Below are 20277 nucleotides of genomic sequence, written 5' to 3' on the forward strand. Positions count from 1 at the left end.
TTCTTATATTCAACGGGAGGCCGTTAGACGCGTGGCTTCCTTCGCACGGAGTGACCCAACCTACTTCACCGGGTTGTATTTGCCTAATGCACAAGTTTGGTTTTATGCAATACCAGTTTTACCATGTTTTCAATGCCTCTGAGAGTGCAATCAGAATTCTTATGCAATGAATAAACACATGCATAGGGCTTTGTTTGGGGACCAAACCCAAGGCCTTACACCTGATAGGCAAGTGCTCTACCACTGAGTTCCATTTCCAGCCCAGGCTCAAGGTCAAAACTAGGGCAAAGAGATCTCTGTGTGGAGAATGTCTCCAACCAAGTTGTTCTTATAAATCAAAGCCAGTAGGAGCCACATTTTACCTATCCACTCCCGCCAGATAGACTTTTGGAACCCTTAACATTTTATTTTGATGGTCAGTGGTTTCAACTCAGTCTTGTGCTTTCTAAGCAGGCTCTTTATCACTTAAACCACAACTTTAGTCCTTTTTGCTTTCAGTTTTTTTTTTTTCCAAATGTGGTGTCAGTTTATGCCTAGACAGGCCTAAATCAAAAAATCTATTTACAATTCCAGTTTAGCTGGGGTAACAGGCATGTGCTACTCTGCCCAGTTCTTTTCCTTTTCCTTTTTCTTTCTTTTTTTTAGTCCTGGGACTTGAACTCAGTGCCTGGGCACTGCCCCTGAACTCAAGGCTAGGAGCCACAGCTCCATTTCTAGGTTTGTGGTGGGGGGGGGGGGGAGGGAGTGGTTAATTGGAAATGAACTTTCATCTCGTAAACTTTCCTGCCCTGACTAGCTTTGAACCACAATCCTCAGATCTCAGCCTACTGAGTAGCTAGGATTATGGGTGTGAGCTACCAATGCCCGCCATCATACCCAATTCTCAGTTAAAAAGAAGTCTCATGAACTTTTCTGCCCAGGCTGGCTTCAAACCACAATTTTCCTTATCTTTGATTCCCAAGTAGCTACAAGGACTATAGGCACAGGCCACTGATGCCCAGCTCTAAGTGAGTTTTAATATCAGTTCCAACACATGCAAACCTGACATGTGCCAAAGTATTGAACATTTTTGCACATCTGTAAAATCAAGACAATAATAGTTTCTATCTGTAATCCTAGCTACTTGGGAGGCTGAGATCTGCAGGATCTTCCTGCCTTAGCCTTTTCTCTTCAAGGCTGGGACTCTACCACTTGAGCCACAACTCCACTTCTGGCCTTTTGGTAGTTAATTGGAGATAAAGTCTCATTAACTTTCCTCAGATCTCAGCCTACTGAGTAGCCAGGTGTGAGTCATTAGCACCCAACTCCATGAAGGATTTGCACAGACTGGCCCAATGGTCTCTAGCTCTTCCCCTTCACTCTCTAGCAAAATGGTGAACCTCAGTTAAGTCAAGGACTGACCCATGCAGCATCTACCATGCCAGATGAAGACTGGGATAGGTGAGGACCAGTTTCTCTAGGACCCTCTACCTCTACCTCTCCCCCCCCCCCCCCCCTCAATATACTTTTGGACTATTAGGCTTCCCAGACTTAGAGCGCCCTCTATCCACCAGCAATAGTAAGTGGGAGAGGAAAGCAGGTAATAAGCTGGGGAGAAGGTGGAGCCTCCATTCTTCATGGCTTCTAGTCCTGCTCTGTTCTGCAAGGCCCCCATGCCATTACTTCCATGGATCTCTGCACACTGAGGTCCAAGCCAAAGGAGTTCTCAGGCCTCCTCTGCAGGAGGACTTATGTCTGAGTGTGAGCTGAAGCTGTTTGCTCAGGGCAATGCTGCTTCATGGTAGGAAGGGCTGCGCTCCTGACAGCACTGCGTTTAGTGTGCATAGAATCACAATCCCATATGAGCTTTCCTCCACCAGACCAAGGCTCTAACCACCACTGTTGTATCTACCCATCATAATGAAGCACGAAAAAAAGTCTGCTAAGGGCTGGGAAGGTGGCTCAGTGGTAGAGCGCTTGCTTTGCATGCCTGAGGCCCTGGGTTTGATTCCTCAGCACCACATAAGCAAAAAAACGAAAAAAGCCAGAAGTAGCCTTGTGGCTCAAGTGGTAGAGTGCTTGCCTTGAGCTGAAGAGCTGAGGGACAGCGCCTAGGCCCAGAGTTCAAGCCCCATGACTGGATTCCCCCCCCAAAAAATCTGCTAACATATGAACTTTTTATTTTTGGTGCCAGTACTGGAGCTTGAACTTAGGGCTTTATGTCCTTACTTGGCTTTTTTACTCTACCCCCTTCCAGATTTTTTGCTGGCTAATTGGAGATAAGAGTCTCAGATTTGTTTACCTGGGATGGCTTTGACCTATAATCCTCAGATCTCAGCCTCCTGAGAAGCTAGGATTACAAGTGTGAGCCATCAGTATCTTGCCCAATATATGAACCTTGAAGACATCCATGGCTGCAGGTGCTGGTAGCTCACGCCTACAATCCTAGCTACTGAAAAGGCTGAGATCTGAGGATCATGGTTGAAAGCCAGCCCAGGCAAGAAAGTTCATGAGACTTTTAACTTCAATTAACTATCAGTAAACTGGAACTGGAGCTAAGGTTCAAAATGGTAGAGCACAAATCTTGAGAAAAAAAGCTCAGGGACAGCACCCAGGCTCTAAGTTCGGGTCCTATGGGGAAAAAAGACATCAAGAGCTAAGGAATTAAAGGAATTGTTGTAGATATAGAAGTCACATTGGCAAGATTGGCAAGTTCCTGAAATATAACTTAGCTACCTATGCCATAAAAGCACTTGGGGCTTAACTTCCTGCTTTGTTGTGCTACCTGCGGACCCCAGAGTCTCAGGCATGCCAGACAACTGCTCTACCACTGAGCTATATCCCCAGCCCATAGTTAGCTGCTTTTTAAATTTTTATATTTATATTATTATATAGTATATAATACATTTAATATTATTAATATTTAACTTTATTTATATTTATTTTTGTCAGAACTAGGGTATAAACTAAGGGCCTTGTGCTTGCTATAACTTGAGCCATAACTCCAGCCTTTTTATCTTTCTTTTTTTTTCTGGTCCTGGGGCTTGAACTTTGGACCTGAGCACTGTCCCTGAGTTTTGGTGCATAAAGCTAACATTCTACCACTTGAACTTCATGTCTATTTCTGGCTTTGTGTATGTGTGTGTGATTGATTAGATTAATTATGGACTTTCCTGCCTGGGCTGATTTCAAACCATGATCCTCAAATCTCAGCCTCCTGAGTAGCTAGGATTGTAAGTGTGAGCCACCAGCACCCGACAGCTTTGGTTATTTTTTAATTTTTATTTTTTGTCAGTTGTGGATCAGGCTTGAACTTGGGGCCTGGACACTGTCCCTGAGTTCTTTTTGCTCAAGGCTAACACTCTACCACTTTGAGACACAGTGCCACTTCTGGTTTTCTGGTGGCTCATTGGAGATATGAGTCTCACAGATCTTCCTGCCCCAGCTGGCAAAGCTCTGGTTATTTTTGAAGAGGGTGTTGAGTTTTGTTTGCACTGACCTAGACCTCAATCCTTTCATTTATATTTCCAGATGTAGCCAGTATGACAGGTATGTGTCACCACACCAGCTTCAGCTTTTTCTGATGGAGTCTCAAGATCTTTTATGCCTGGGATGATCTGGAACCTCAAACCTTTCAATCTCTGCTTCCTAAGTAGTTAAGATTATAGGTGCCTAGCTTAGAGCCGCCTCCTCCTCCTCCTCCTCCTCCTCCTCCTCTTCCTCCTCCTCCTCCTCCTCCTCCTCCTCCTCCTCCTCCTCCTCCTCCTCCTTCTCTTCTTCTTCCCAGTCCTGGGGCTTGAACACAGGACCTGGGTGCTGTCCCTGAGTTTCTTATACTCAAGGCTCACATTCTGCCACTTGTGCCGCAGCTCCACTTCCAGCTTTTGGGGGTGGTTAATTGGAGATAAGAGTCTCATAAACTATCTGGCCATGGCTAGTTTTGGAGCACAATCCTCAGACCTCAGTATCCTGAGTAGCTAGGGTTATAGGTGAAAGCTACAGACACCCTCCTCTTAACGAGAAACATAAATTCCTTTCCTATACATATTTTCTTCTATTTCTTTTGGTAGTGATGGTGATGGTGTGACTGGGGTTTGAACTCTAGGCCTCAAGGTAACTTGAGGGTCCTAAAACCCAATATAAAACCGAAAAAGCTGTGTGAGATGATATGCATGAGTCCCTCCAGCTGTGGTGGGAAATGTAAACAGGAGGATCCAAGCTGGCTTGGGCCAAAAGGGCTGTATTTCAAAAATAACCCGATCAAAAAAAAGCTGGAAAACTGACTCAAGCAGTGGAGCACCTGCCAAGAACATGTAACCTCAGGATTATGAGTTAAAAAAAGAAACAACCAAATCTTGGATAAATGGGAATATCTGTATTGAGTGTTGTTTTTCTTTCAACCAGTGGATTGACCTTTTTGCTACTTAATATTTACCTGTTCAGAGCTCAAGAAATAATCAAATCAGCTCAGATGCTTGAGAGTTGGTTTAGAAACAGTGGTGCTAGGGCGCCACCTGCTGGCAGGATCTTTACATAGTGCTAGTGGGAAGGGCTGTTTGTATCAACTTGGAAATGGTATCTTATGGCATGTTAAACGTGGTCAGTGATGACAGGGACCACTTGACCCAATAAAGTCAAATAGTGGCTCATGCCTTTAATCCTAGTTACTCAGGAGGCTGAGATCTGAAGATCTCAATTGGAAGCTATCCCCAGAAGAAATGTTCATGAGACTCTTATCTCCAGTCAACCACCAACAAGCTTAAGTGGTAGAGCAGTAGCCTTGGGGAAAAAAAGCTAAGCAAAGAGCATGAAGCCCCAAGTTCAAGCCCCAAATACTGGCAGAGAAAGGGGGAGAGGAGTAAGTTGTTAAGTATAAAGAACACCTGTGAACCACAGCCCATCCTGGCCCCTGAAACTATTCAAATGTCACTGAGTGAAAAATAAAGTGTGAGCTGTACATTTACATGCACATTGAAGTGAAGGAATTTCTGCTCCATGACAAACACACTGGAAACAAACATGCTGGAAACCAGAAGAATTTGGGTTTGAATTTCTCTTAAAATCACTTCGAGAATTTTACACACAATTCACAAAATTTATTTATGATTCATACATACTTTCTACTCACAATTTGATGCAACATATGCTTAGCGAACCTGCCTAAATACCACCTCAGGTAAGAATTTCCTCTGTGATACATAATTTTGGAATTCAAAAGTCTGTTTTTCCAGGTGCTTGTGGCTCACACCTGTAATCCTAGCTACCCAGGAAGCTGAGATCTGAGGCTCACAGTTCAAAGCCATCCCAGGCAGGAAAGTCTGTAAGACTCTTTTCTCAATTAACCACTAAAAAAATCCAGACGTGGAGCTATGGCTTAAGTGGTAGAGCACTAACCTTGAGCAAAATACCTCAGGGACAGTGCCCAGTACTGGAGTTTGAACTCAAGATCTCAATCTAGCTTGACTTGCTTGCTCAACTAGTGCTCTATCACTTGAGCAATGTCTCCAGCCCTGATTTTTGCTTTTTTTTTTGTCAGCCGTGGGGCTTGAACTCTGGCCTGGGCGCTGTCCCTCAGCTCTTCAGCTCAAGGCGAGCACTCTACCACTTGAGCTACAGCGCCACTTCTGGTTTTCTGGTGGTTTATTGGAGATAGGAGTCAGACGGTCTCTCCTGCCCGAGCTGGCTTTGAACCACGATCCTCAGATCTCAGCCTCCTGAGTAGCTAGGATTACAGGCGTGAGCCACCAGCGCCCGGCTCTGATTTTTTTTTTTTTTGTCCTTTCTTTTTTGGTACTGGGGATCGAACCCAGGACGTTGCACTTGCTAGGCAAGCGCTTTGCCACTGAGCTACATCCCAGCCCTCTGATTTTTGCTTTTAAAGATGGAGTCTTGCAGACTTTTCTATCCAGACTAGCCTCAAACTGTGATCTTCCAGATATTAGGCTCCTGAGTAGCTAGGATTAGAGGTATGACCCACCAGCATCTAACCTGGTTTGTTTATTTATTTTTGTTCCAGTACTAGGGCTTGGACTCAGGGCCTCACATTCACTTGACTTTTTTTTTTGGCTGGTGCTCTACACTTGAGCCACACCTCCAGTTCAGCATTTTGCTGGTTAATTAGAGATGGTATCTCAAGGGTTTTGTCTGCCTTTGAACTGAGATCTTTCAGGTTTTAGCTGCCCAAGTAGCTAGGATTCTAAGCATGAGCTGCCAGTACCTGGCATGATTTATATTTTTTAAAGAAAGCAAAATCAGGTAATCTCAATAGAAGAGGAAACCATTTTTATAAAGTTCACAAACAGGAGAATATTCCTTTTCAAGGAAACCAAGTCCTTTAGCACTACACCTTAAGATGGGTGCAGTGTTTGGGACTGCGGGATTAAACGCATGTGTTTGACTCCATCTCCAGAGAAGCCATGTTCAAATGTTTGCATATTTTCTGGCCTCAATAACTTTGGCAGAGGAAGCAGACAACATGGCTAGAAGCCTCAGCTCACAGTAAGCTTTTCGTTTCCACAAGCTGTTCAATATGGCCTACCAAGTGTCCGTGACTTCTTTTTTCTTAACTTCTATCAAGTTAGTGGAGGAATATGAAATGGAAGCAAATCAGCAGAGACAGACAGAAAGCAGAGCAGAGGAAGGAAGCATTCAGTTCTGCTGAAGAGTGTAAGGGTCAGCACCGTGTCACCATCAAGGTTCCTGAGTATAAGCAACAGAGACAGATTCAGCTCATTACATCTGAAGAGGACTTACAAGGATGCCATGGGGCTCATGGGATGGCTGGAGACCAAGGCTCAAGGAAGTAGAAGGACTAATGCAACTCTAGGGATATTGGACGTGGAACCTGTTTGTCACTCTTGGTAATGCATTAATTAACAATGACTCCAGTGTTCATCCACACCTGAATCTAGCCAAGGTACAAAGATCTAGGATAAGGGGGAAAAACCAAATTTATTAGCCTAGCATGAGTTAGGGACCTTCCATGGTTAGAAGGCAAAGCCACTGACCACAGCCCAAATATGGTACTGTTTTGATGAAATGAGAATGGATACTAGATGTCTAAGGAAACAGGATCACTACAATTGTCTTTAAAATCACAAGTATACCCAGGCACCCATGGCTCACACCTGTAATCATAGCTACTCAGGAGGCTGAGATCTGAGGATTGTGGTTCAAAGCATCAGGGAAAAGTTCATGAGACTCTTATCTCCAATTAATCACCAAAAAGACAGAAATGGTGCTATGGCTCAAGTGGTAGAGCGTTAGCCTTGAGCTGAAGAGCTCAGGGACAGTGCCCAGGCCCAGAGTTCAAGCCCCAGGACTAGCACTAAAAAATAAAAATAAATAAATATAAGAATTAAAAATACAACCACATATGATCCTACTTATGCATATAAACAGATGATAGATAGATTCATTAGCTAGATAGATAGATAGACAGATCCAAAAGACTTGAAAGCAGAGTCTTGAAGAGGTATTAGTACAACTATGTTTACAATGGGCAAGATCAGTGAGCAACCTATGTATCCATTGGTGGGTGAATGGATCAATAAAATGTGTCATATGCATACAATGAAATATTATACAATCCTAAGAGGGAAGAACATTCTAGCATATGCTGTAACATAGACGAAGCATGAGGACATGATACAACGTGAAATGAGCCAGGCACAAGGAGACAAAGGTGCCGAGAATACTTGGATACACAGGAACAGAAAATAGAGTAGTGGTTTCTGGGGCCTGGGAGGTTGGGGAACTGAGAGTTACTACTTCATAGGTACAGTTTCAGAGCTGCAAGATGAAAACAGTTCTGGAGAGTGTCTCACAATGTAAATATGGTTAAAGCTATTGAACTATATTTTCAAAAAGGGTTAAGATGTTAGATATTATGATTTTCCTACATACAAGAATAAATAAGACGATCAACAAAATAATAGTAGAGCCCATGTTTATACTCAAGGCAAGTTTACAAAATGGAGGCTTAGAGACTGTAAGTTATTAATCTAAGTTTCTATTTCCTCAGAAAAATGGGCATAATTTTATCCCCTATATCATTTGGATATATAGCTAGTCTTTTAGTACAATACCCATTATTGGCCTCAAAAACATACCTATTTGGGCAAATACTCACATATCGTCAAGAACAAAAATCACATTTAACAATATAGCTAGTGTGATTACACGTATGTAAAAAGCAAAGTGGATGGGTGTGGTGGCTCACGTCTGTAAACCCAGCTGCTTTAGAAATAGACACCAGGAAGATCAGTTCAAAGACAGCAAAGTAGGTGAGAGAAGCTGTTTCTGGTCTGTCTTAGTCCTTCTTTGCTGCTCTAATAGAGTACCTAAGGCTGGGTGGTTTATAATAAACAGGAAATTAGTTTTGCCCGGGTATGGTGGTACACACCTGTAATCCCAGCTACTTAGGAGGTAGCAGTAGGAGGATGGAGGTCTGAGACCAGCCATAAAAAGCTCAAGATGCTATCTAAACAATAAATGAAAAAGCAAAAGGATTGAGTCATGACTCAAGTGGTGGAGGGCTCTGGGTTCAATCCCCAATACCACTGAAAACAAAACAATCAGCCAGGTACTACTAGCTCATGCTTGCAATCCTAGCTATTCTGGAAGTTGAGACCTGAGGCTCATGGTTCAAAGACAGCCAGGGCAGGAAAATCCAAGAGACTCTTACCTTCAATTAACTACAAAGAAGCTGGAAGTGGAGCTGTGGCTCAAATGACAGAGCACTGATCCTTAGCAAAAGAGCTCAGGGACAATGCCCAGGCCCTGAGTTCAAACCCCAGTATTGGTACAAAAAACAAAAACAACCAAATAAAAAAATTACGAGGGGTAATCAAAAGAAGGAGTGACATTGTGCAAAAGGGAAATGTACACATTTCTGCACCTTGAAATGGTAACCCCTCGGTACAACACCTCAATAACAATAAAATTACACTCAAAAATGAAAACCAAAAAAATCAGCAACCAAAAGAATCAACCACATCTGGCTCAGGATTCTGTAGGTTGTGAAGTCCAAGATCTAGGACCACAGTCTTCTTCCTGAGTCATAACACAGCTGAAGTCACCACGTAGAGAGAAAATGGAGAGGAAGGAGGCCAACTCGCTTTGATAAGAAACCCACTATTAGTCGAGAATGGTGGCTCACACCTATAATCCTAGCTAGTTAGGAAGCTGACACCTGAAGATTGAAGTTCAAAGCCTGCTCAGGTAGGAAAGTCTGTGAGACTCATCTTCAATTAACCAAAAATCCAGAAGTGAAGCTTTGGCTCCAACAATAGAGTACCACCTTGCCAAGAAACCTAAGGGACAGCACCCAGGCCCTGAGTGCAAGCCCCAGTATTGGCACAACAACAAAAAATATCTGATGAGTCATTGGTGATATCTCACACCTGCAATCAGAGCTACTCAGGAAGCAAAGATGGATGCGATTCCAGGGCAATCCAGGGGGAAAAAGTCAGCAAGACCCATCTCAGCAGCAGCAGCAGCAGCAACAACAACAAATGGGCATGGTGGCACACACCTATCTTCCCTAAAACATCAGTGGACCACAATCAATGGTCCTAGCCTTAGGAAAATTGTCTGTATTTGAAGAACTAAAGCACCAGCCTGAGTTCAAATTCTAGGACAGAAATAAAAAAAAGTAGGAAGTAGCATGATGGCTCAAGTGGTAGAGTACTAGCCTTGAGTACAAAGAGGCTCAGGGACAGTGTCCAGGCCTTGAGTTCAAGCCCCAGCCCCCCCCAAAAAAGATTCTAATGTTATTTTGCTGGTGGCTCATGTCTGTAATCTTTGATACTCAGGAGGCTGAGATCTGAGGATTGTGCTTCACAGCCAGTCCAGGCAGGAAAATTCCTGAGATTCTTACCTCAAATTAACCACCAGAAAACCAGAAGTGGCACTAGGGCTCAAAGTGGTAGAGCACTAGCCTTGAGTGAAAAAAACTCAGTGACAGGGCATATGCCCTGAGTTCATGCCCCATGACTCTGTCTGTCTGTCTGTCTGTCTGTCCGTCTGTCTCTCTCTCTCTCTCTCTCTCCCTCTCCCCCTCTCTTTCACACACACACACACACACACACACACACACACACACACATTTAATGAAAGGGCTGAGTGCATCGTGCAGACTTGCAATTCCAGCACTCAGAAAGCATTCACGGGAAAATTGCAAGTTTGAGGCCAGCCTAGACTATCTAGGGAGACTCTGTCTAAACCAACAAAAACCAGTAAAGACATCAGTGAAAGCAATGGGTATTTTCAATGGATGAACAGACACAAGCAGAAACAGAAAATGTTGCCTGGAATCTCAGTGAGTTGCTGGACTCTAATGAAGCTCGACCCCAAATATCCTGCATAAAGAATGCAATAGCCAGCATTGCTATAGTAGAAAGTTTATTTCCATTCATAAAATATATCACTAAATAGCTGAAAAAGTTACATATTATTTTAAAACATAGATTAAAAAAAATCATATGAGCTTCTCCTTAGCAAAACGCTTGTGTTTTATGTATTTACAGGAATATACTCTCCTCCTTGGGTCCGAGATATTCACTCAAGCCAGCCTGAGATGGCCTTTGGATGTGGGCAGGCGCATGAAGGAAGTTCATTGTCAGCTCTTCCTGCCTTGATTGAATATTACAAAAGGCCCTTTGGAAATAAGAGTAATGGCAGACAGCTTCTAGAGAAAAGTCCGGCGAAGCAGCAATTGATAACATATTTCCTCTTAGTGATGGAATGAATCCAGTTTTGGTAATCTACAGCTTGTTTAAGGTGGTTTTTAAGGTATGCGTGGGAGTGGTGGTGGTGGTGGTAATGAGGTCCTGTAACTCAGTTTCTCAGGAGTCTTCAACCTGAGCTTGTGGAGAGGGTGGCTCTGGGTTGATGTCTCTGCTGAAAGGTCGCCTGTTTTGATAGATGGCAGGACGCTCCAAGGTATGGCCATCCACATTCTCATACATCTGAACATGGGAAGAGACAGCACTGAGTTCCGCTAAGCAGTACTCACAGATGTATGGTACAGGGCAAGCCACTGAAATAAAAATGGTACTCTAACCTCTATCTGGACCTTTATGAGGCTTAAGTCCTAGAGAATAGTAGGGAAGGAATGACATCAAAGCTGAATATTTTCTTTCATTATCATTTCTACTCATAGAAATAAAATGGCATAGCCAGGCACTGGTGGCTCACACCTGTAGTCCTAGTTACTCAGAAGGCTGAGATCTGAGGGTCCTGGTTCAAAGCCAGCCCAGGCAGGAAACTTATCCCCAATAAATCAGCAAAAGAAACCAGAAGTGGAGCTGTGGCTCAAGTGGTAGAATGTTAGCTTTGAGCACAAAAGCTCAAAGACAGGCCCAGGACCAGTGCAAAGAAAGAAAGAAGGGAAGGAAGGAAGGAAGGAAAGAAAGAAAGACATGAAGGAAGGAAGGAAGGAATGATGGAAGGAAGGAAGGAAGGAAGGAAGGAAGGAAGGAAGAAAGAAAGAAAGAAAGAAAGAAAGAAAGAAAGAAAGAAAGAAAGAAAGAAAGAAAGAAAGAAAGAAAGGAAGGAAGGAAGGAAGGAAGGAAGGAAGGAAGGAAGAAAGAAAGGAAGAAAGAAAGAAAGAAAGAAAGAAAGGAAGGAAGAAAAAACCATGCTAGAAATCTCAAAGTGATGCAAAGAAAGCATCAAAGGGAATAATCATGAGAATAAATCTATTCTTTTTTTCTTTTTCTTTTTTTGGCCAGTCTTAGGGCTTGAACTCAGGGCCTGGGCACTGTCTCTGAGCTTCTTTTGCTCAAGTCTAGCACTCTACCACTTAAGCCACAGTGCCACTCTTGGCCTTTTCTGTGTATGTGTTACTGAGGAATGGAACCCAGGGCTTCATGAATGCTAGGTAAGCATTCTACTACTAAGCCATATTCCCAGCCAGAAATCTATTCTTCATTTTTTGGTCAGTCATGGGGCTTGAACTCTGGACCTGGGCGCTGTCTTTGAGTTCTTCAGTTCAAGGTGAGTGCTCTACCACTTGAGCCACAGCGCCACGTCTGGTTTTCTGGTGATTAATTGGAGATAAGAGTCTCACAGACTTTCCTGCCCAGGCTGGCTTTGAACCTCAATCCTCAGATTTCAGCTTCCTGAGTAGTTTGAGTTACAGGTGTGAGCCACTGTTGCCTGGCTTCAAAAATCTATTCTTTATTCACTAAACATGAGCCCATGCTTCACCTGTGAGTTTAATAGCTTCAACAGTTCCCCACCCCCCACGGCTTTTACTTTTTGGGGGAGACAGGGTCTCACTATGTAATCCTTAACCTCCCAACTCTCCTGCGGCAGCCTGCACAATGTTGAAATGACCACAATCAGTTCCCTCTTCCCTCCCTTCCTCTTTCCTTCTTTCCTTCCTTCCCATCCTTTTTCTCTTCCTCCTTCCCTTCTTGCCTTTCTTTTTCTGACTATAAGTTTAGCACACATTCATACCAAAAAAACCCTCAGAAATACAGAAAAGTAAAAAATTAAAAATTAAAACTCACCAGAGATATGGATAGTAAACTGTGCATACACAACTTGGTGTCACTTGGCTTAGACTATATGTTCTGTTTCACAATTCTACTTTTTGAGCCACCCATAAATTGTCATTGTATTATTCATCACACTTTTTTACCATCCACTACCCATGACCACATAACTCTTAAATTCCCAACCCACAGTTCCTTAGTACTGGGGCATAATAATTAATCTTTTGATGGATTGGTTATATAATACAAACTGATAATGTACATACCTCACCACCCTCAGGATAAATGGAGGGAAGGAATCCAGGCTGAGTCACATTTAAACAGTGGTGTGTATTGCCAGGATGCCTTGCAGAAAAGTCCTACATCCTACAGATGCTCCTTGGCTTACGACCAAATAATCCATCAAGAATTGAAGCTACATAAGGAGGCCAGGCACCAATGACTCATGCCTGTAATTCTAGCTACTCAGGAGGCTGAGATCTGAGCATCATGGTTCAAACCAGCTGGGGTAGAAAAATCTCTAATTAACCAGCAAAATGCCAGGAGTATAGGTATGGTACAAATGATAGAGCCAGCCTTGAGCAAAATAGCTAAGGGAAGTACCCAAGCTCTGAGTTCAAGTCCCAGGACCAGCGCGCGCGCACATGTGCATGCACGCACACACACACACTATTGTAAAAAGAAAATGCACTGATGTCACCTAAGCTTTCAGATACCCCAGCTTAGCCTGGCCTGCCTTCAGTGCACTCAGAACATACAACTCACAGCTGGGCAAAAATTATCTAATAAAAGTCTACTGTAGCAGGGCACCAGTGACTCACACCTGTAATCCTAGCTACTAAGGAGGCTGAGATCTGAGGACTGCAGTTCAAAGCCAGCCTGAGCAGGAAAGTCCATGAGACTCTTAATTCCAATTAACCACTAGAAAACCAGAAGTGGCACTGTGGCTCAAGTGGTAGAGTGTTGGCCTTGAGCTGAAGAGCCCAGAGTCCAAGCCCCACTACCAACAACAACAACAACAACAACAAAAGTCTACTGTATAATTCAGTGAATATCCCATGTGATTTATTGTATATTGTTCTGAATATTAAAAAAAACAACAATCATGTAAAGTCAAAAGTCCTCAAGTCTGACCATCCAAGCTGGGTACCTCTGAAGTTACTTCTGTTCTAATTAAGTGTCAGGGAACTATTTTCTCCAAAACCTTCCCAACTCAGCCCTTGTCCAGCAATAGGCTTTATTTCCTTACCTATTTGTCTGTATACATGTCATTATAGACAAAGCTGAGCATCTTTTCATAGAGGTGATGGCTATTTGCATTTCCTTGTGAACTGTCTGCTCATTTCCTTTGTGTGTGTGTGTGTGTGTGTGCTGGTCCTGATGTTTAAACTCAGGCCCTAGGCACTGTCCCTCAGCTTTTGTGCCCAAAGCTAGCACTCTACCACCTGAGCCACAGCTCCAATTACAGATTTTTGCTGTTTAATTGGCAATAAGACTCTAAGACTTTCTTTCTGAGCTGGCTTTGAATCTCAGTCCTCAGATCTCAGCCTCCTGAGTAGCTCGAATTACAGGCATGAGCCACAGGAGTCCAGCTTCCTTTGCTTTTTCCTATACATAAAATAGTACACATGATTTGTTAATTAAGTAAGAGAAATCATTGGGGTTAAGGGATCATGCATTATGGCTATTTAAATTTTACAGATACAATGGATTCCCTACCTTCGCCTCTTGCTACTAATTCTGTTGTTACTGTATATGTGCTTACTTTTGTCTTTGCACTCAGTATTGTGTGAATTAGTCACATGAATTTATTTTTTTCTTTCTAGAAAACTGAAAAATAAAAAAATTAACTAAGTGCCGGTGGTTCATTCCTGTAACCCTAGTTACAGTAATGTAGTTCAAAACCAGCCTGGACAGAATAGTCTGTGAGATTCTCCAATTAACCACCAAAACTCTGGAAGTGGAAGTGTAGCTCCAATGGTAGAGTACAGCCTTGAGCCCAAAAGGCAAATCAGAGCATGAGGCTCTGAGTTCAAGCCCCAGTAGCCCATGCAAGTGCTGAGATCTGAGGATCACAGTTCAAAGCCAGCCCGGGCAGGAAAGGCCATGAGGCTCTTATCTCCAATAAACCACCAGAAAACCAGAAATGACACTGTGGTTCAAGTGGTAGAGCACTTGCCTTGAGCTGAAGAGCTGAGAACAGCACCCAGGCCCCGAGTTCAAGCCCCATGACCACCACCACCAACAAAAGTTTAGAAAATGGTCAATCCATTTAAATAATCAGATTTACATATATATGTATACACACACACATATATATGCTCTTGCTATTGTAGACCAGGCTGATCTTGAACTCCAAGCAAATATTCTTTTTTCTCTGTGTGTGTGTGTGTGTGTGTGTGTGTGTGAACACGTGAGTACACGCGCTGGTACTAGGGCTTGAATTCTGGGCCTTGCACTTCCTATTTGACTTTTTCACTCAAGACTGGCACTCTACTACTTGAACCACATCTATATTTCTAGCCTTTTGCTGATTAATTAGAGATAAGAGGCTTTCAGATTTCCTGTCTGGACTGGCTCTGAACCTTGACCTTCAGTCCTCAGCCTCCCAAGTAGCTAGGATTACAGGCAGGAGCCCAGCTATAGGTTTTTGTTTTTGTTTTGTTTTGGGGCTTGAACTCAGAGCCTGGGTACTATCTACGAGCTTTTGTGCTCAAGACTACCACTCTACCATTTGAGCCACAGCTCTACTTTGAGTGTTTTGATAGTTAATTGGAGATAAGAATCTCACAGACTTTCTTTCTTGGGCTGGCTTCAAACCATGATCCTTAGATCTCAGTCTCCTGAGTAGCTAGGATAACAGGCGTGAGCCACTGGCACCTGGCTTGTAGTTTTATTTTTAAACACATCCCAATAAATATTTCTCATCTTATACAACTTTTTTTTTTTTTTGTCGGTTGTGGGGCTTGAACTCTGGGCTTGGGCGCTATCCCTGCGCTCTTCAGCTCAAGACAATTGCTACCCTTTTGAGCCACAGTGCCACTTCTGGTTTCCTGGTGGCTTATTGGAGATAAGAGTTTCACAGACTTTCCTGCCCGGGCTGGCTTTGAACCGTAATCCTAGGATCTCAGCCTCTTCAGTAGCTAGGATTACAGGCGTGAGCCACCGGTGCCTGGCTTTATACAACTTTTAAAGGGCAATGACAAATGGTGAGGAAGACAACTTGGTACATTTAGATCTGAGGAAGGCAATAAGTGTGTGAATGCCCAATTTCCTTTCTAGCAGGGATTCAGTCCTGGTTGCTACATACCGCTTCTTCTGCATCCGCCAGCTGACATCCTAAAAATGAAGTTAGATTAGGGAAAGATGGTCTTTTCCTCGAGTCAAAAGCCCAGCAGGATTGCATTATGAAGTATCTGTAAAGGCAACGGAATAAGCATGAGGAAATCCACGTGAGGTAAAATGGGGCATTTTCCATATAAAAGCAATATTTTCTGTATACAGCCACTTCTTGATGATAGGTTTACTTTGTGGCAAGTGCTCTCCTAGATTTTAACTCATTCCAGAAAAAAGGAATTTGATGATATAAAGAAAGAGGATGTTGCAGCCAGGTGTCCATGGCTCCCTCCTGTTATCCTAACATCTCAGGAGTGGGGACAAGATCTGAGGATCACAGTTCATAGCCACCCAGGCAGGGAAGTCCATCTGAGGATCACAGTTCATAGCCACCCAGGCAGGAAAGTCCATCAGACTCTTATCTCCAATTAACCACCCAAAAGCTGTACAGACAGCTGTGGCTCAACTGGTAGAATGCTGGCTTTGAGCATAAAAGCTCAGAGATAGCCCCCAGGCACTGAGTTCTAGTCCCAGTACTGGCACAAAGAAAAAAAAAGAGGGGGCAGAGAGATTATGGGAGTTTTATTAAGTTTTCACCTTTTTTTGGTCTGCATTTGAAATTAGGTGATAATTTTCTAGTTTCAACAAATCTACCATTTTATTTGGACTTACATTTCTTCTGTAGCATAAAATGGCTGGTCCATTTTAAACCCACTCTGAATGAGTTTATAGAAGTTAGCATCAACTGGAATACCAGGATAAGGATTCACACCTGAGAAAAAAAATGAATGAAGGGTTGCATCATCCATTTCTTCAACTGGCCTATCCATTCAATTGGCAAACACATAATGAGCGCTCCTGTGTGCCATACACAGTCTATAGCTAAGGCTGCAAGTAGATTTTTAAAAAGCACAGTAGTTCATGCCTGTAATCCCAAGTATGCAGGAGGCAGAGATCAGGAAGACAGTAGCTCCAAGCCAGGTTAGGGAAAAAGTTTATAAGACCGTATCTCCACTCACACCGACACAAAAAAACCCTAGGCAAGGGTGGCATATCTTTCTCATTCCAGCTACAGTGGGAAGCATAAATAGGAGAATCAAAATCCAGGCCACCCTGGTCAAAAGTCAAGATCTGAAGCCAACTACTAATGGCTCATGCCTGTAATCCTAGCTATGCAAGAGACTCAGAGCTGAGAGTTGTAGTTCAAAGCCAGCTCAGACAGAAAGGTTCATGAGACTCTTCTTTTCAATTAACCAGCAAGAAGCCAGAAGTAGAGGTGTGGTTCAAGTGATGAAGCACCAGCTTTGAGCAAAAATAAACCTCTGGGACAGAGCCCAGGCCCTGAGTTCAAGCCCTAGTGCCAGCATCATAAATAATTAATTTAAAAAATCAAGATCTGGGCAAAAGTCTTGGTAAAATGATAAAGCACTTGCCTAAGAAAGTACAAAGTTAGCTGGGTGCCAGTGACTCATACCTACAATTCTAGCTACTCAGAAGGCTAAGATCTGAGGATTGTAGTTCAAAGCTAGCACGGACAGAAAGTCTATGAGACTCTTATCTCCAATTAATCACCAGAAAATTAGAAGTAGCACAGAGGTTCAAGTGGTAGAGCGTTTGCCTTGAGCTGAAGAGCTAAGGGACAGCACCCAGGCCCAGACAACTGAAGAAAGAAAGGAAGAAAGAAAAAAAGAAAGAAAGAAGGAAGGAAGAGAGAGGGGAGAGAGAAAGAAAGAGAAAGAGAGGGGGGAGATAGGGAGGTAAAGAAGGAGGGAGGGAGGAAGGGAGGGAAGAAGGAAGGAAGGAAGGAAGGAAGGAAGGAAGGAAGGAAGGAAGGAAGGAAGGAAGGAAGGAAGGAAGGAAGGAAGGAAGGAAGGGGCAAAGTTCTAATTTCAAACCTCAATACCAAAAAAAGAACAGAACAAGAAAGAAAAAAGTGCTAGAGAGATGGCAGGAAGGCCATGCATGCGCCATTGCAGAAGCAAGAGCGGAAGCTACTGGAAGAAACTATTGAGAGCCAGCAGGGTGGGGGTGGGGTGCAGAGGGAGCAGGAGGCATACAGCCCAGAGCCCAGGAGGCCAGCAAGGGGGCCAAACATACCAAGTGAGAATATCTCCCAGAGCAATATTCCGTAGGACCAGACATCACTCTTAATTGTGTAGATCCCTTCAAATAAGCTCTCAGGAGCCATCCATTTCACAGGCAGACGAGCCTGTGCAAAGCCAAAAGGAAAGCCGGGGTGAATTTTCTACCTACACTCAGCTTCTCACCTGTTGTTACAGAATTAAATCTATTGTCTTCCTAAGGTCACACATGATACTTCTTGGAGAAAATCCCATTCCTCAAGTAGCAATGTTTCACTGTCAAGTTCCCATTCTAAATCATGGTAGCCAATGAAAATGCACTTCTTTAACATTCATCTTGACCACAAGCTTGTGTTTAGAGTAGACAAATGTAAGAGTTGTTCCTCCTAATCCATAAAGGAAGAGCTTTGGTCCGCAGCTCAAGCCAGTGACTAGTCTTTTGTACTGAGGTTTGAACTCAGGACCTAAGCAATGTCCCTTAGCTTTTTTTTGTTCAAGACAGGTGTTCGACCATTTGAGCCCACAGCTCTACTTCTGGCTTTTTGGTGCCAAGTTGGAGATAAGAGTCTCACAGACTTTCCTGCCCAGGCTGGTTTCAAACTGCAATCCTCATGGACTTTCCTGCCTGGGCTGGCTTTGAGCCAGGATCCTCAGACCTCAGCCTTCTGAATAGCTAGGACTACTGGTGTGAGCCACCAGCGCCCAGTATGACCTGAATCTTGATGACAACATTTCTTACCAGACCCAAGCAGAAATGCCATCCTCATTCAGAAGGTGGCGAGGGGAACTTAATGTCATCACTTCCAGAAATGACGCAGGATGTTTTAGTTTCCGTGGCATGACAGGGGAGTTTGGACTGAGTAGGCACAGTGCCAGATCGGAGTTGGAACACTGGTGGTTAGATCCCTGGGCTGAGCGTTTGGTACTGATTTTGGTTGACCCAGCCTTCACAGTATGTGTTTAATCTGCTTAGTGAAATCAAAGCTCCAGAAAGAAACCCTTTTTTAAATTCCACACAAACTCAGGCTGAATGAATCAAACAGGCTTGTCTGGTTCATTTGACTCATTAATAGAATTAATTGTGGTTCCAAATGGAATCCACCTCCCCACGTTAGAGACAGCAGGGCAAAGCCTGCAGCCATCCAGAAGCGCTCAGCACACAGGACTCCAGCTATAATTACTGGGAAGCAGGTTTGAAAACAACGAAAACAATTATTTGACTCCAGTGGGAATACAGATTGACTTGATTTTCCACATTCATTAGCTGTTTAACCTGAACAAGGCGCTTTCATGTGGCTTTTATTGGTTTACGCCCACAATCCTAGGAAGTACTAAGCCTGCGCTCAGGTAACACAGAACCACAGGGTGAAGTATAGACTCATGGCTGAGACTGTTCATACCCACAAATATGTCTGCGTGCGCCTCAGTGTCCTCCTCCACAAGGTGAACACCCTGAGAAATGAATGAATGAATGAATATATGCAAAGCATTTAGCACTTAGTAAAGACTGCATCTGTTGCTGATAGGATTTCACGCAGAGAGATGTGATGCAGAGAAATGAATAACCAAGTCAAAGCAGAAAAGGAGCTTAAGCCCAAGTGCTATAATTCTTTTAGGGGGAGGGGAGTGCTGGAGGTGGAATCCAAAGCTTTCATAGGCTAGGCCCACACCCTGCCATTGAGTCATACTCCTTCGAGTGTGTGTGTGTGTGTGTGTGTGTATGTGTGTGTGTGTGTGTGTGTGTGAGCGTGCGCGCGCGCGCGCGCACGTGCATGCATGTGTGCTAGTTCTGGGGCTTGGACTTGGGGCATCATTGTGTCACTTGTTTTTTTCCACTTAAGACTGGCACTCTAGCAACTGATTAATTGGAGGTAAGACTCTCATGGATTTGTCTGCACAGACAGTTTTTTTCTTTTGCGGGGATGTGGGGGCAGTCCTGGGGCTTGAACTGTGGGCTTGTGCATTGTTCCTGAGCTTCTTTTGCTCAAAGCTAGGACTCTACTACTTGAGCCACAGCGCTACTTCTGGCTTTTTCTGTGTATGTGGTACTGAGGAATAGAACCCAGGGCTTCATGCGTGCAAGGCAAACATTCTACCACATAGCCACATTCCCAGCCCCCCACCCCCACCCTTCCACCCCCGACTGGTTTTGAATTATGATCCTCAGATCTCAGCCTTCTGAGTAACTAGGATTACAGATCTGAGCCACCGGTGCCCAGCTGTTGTATTTTTGTTTTTGTTTTTATTGTAGGTCACGGGGCTTGAATCTGTCCCTGAGCTCTTCAGCTAAAGGTGAGCGTTCTACCACTTGAGCCGCAGCGCCACTTCTGGTTTTCTTATGGTTAATTGGAGATAAGAGTCTCATGGACTTTCCTGCC

At 43.7% G+C, this 20277-nt stretch overlaps 1 protein-coding gene across 1 annotated transcript in view; it reads right to left on the reverse strand.

Moving 5' to 3' along the window:
- Positions 1-10374: 10374 nt before the first annotated feature.
- Positions 10375-20277, reverse strand: part of Flt3 (fms related receptor tyrosine kinase 3) — an 88187-nt gene continuing 78284 nt past the window's right edge. Inside the window, exons 21-24 of the mRNA XM_042685494.1 lie at positions 17916-18027; positions 16491-16590; positions 15793-15898; positions 10375-10949 (exon numbers count right to left, since the gene is read on the reverse strand). Coding sequence (XP_042541428.1) covers positions 10827-10949; positions 15793-15898; positions 16491-16590; positions 17916-18027 — 441 coding nt within the window. The 3' untranslated portion in view covers positions 10375-10826. The remainder of the gene's footprint in view (positions 10950-15792; positions 15899-16490; positions 16591-17915; positions 18028-20277) is intronic.

Source organism: Dipodomys spectabilis, unplaced genomic scaffold, assembly GCF_019054845.1.
Source record: "Dipodomys spectabilis isolate Male_0828 unplaced genomic scaffold, ASM1905484v1 ptg000095l, whole genome shotgun sequence".
NCBI lineage: Eukaryota > Metazoa > Chordata > Mammalia > Rodentia > Heteromyidae > Dipodomys > Dipodomys spectabilis.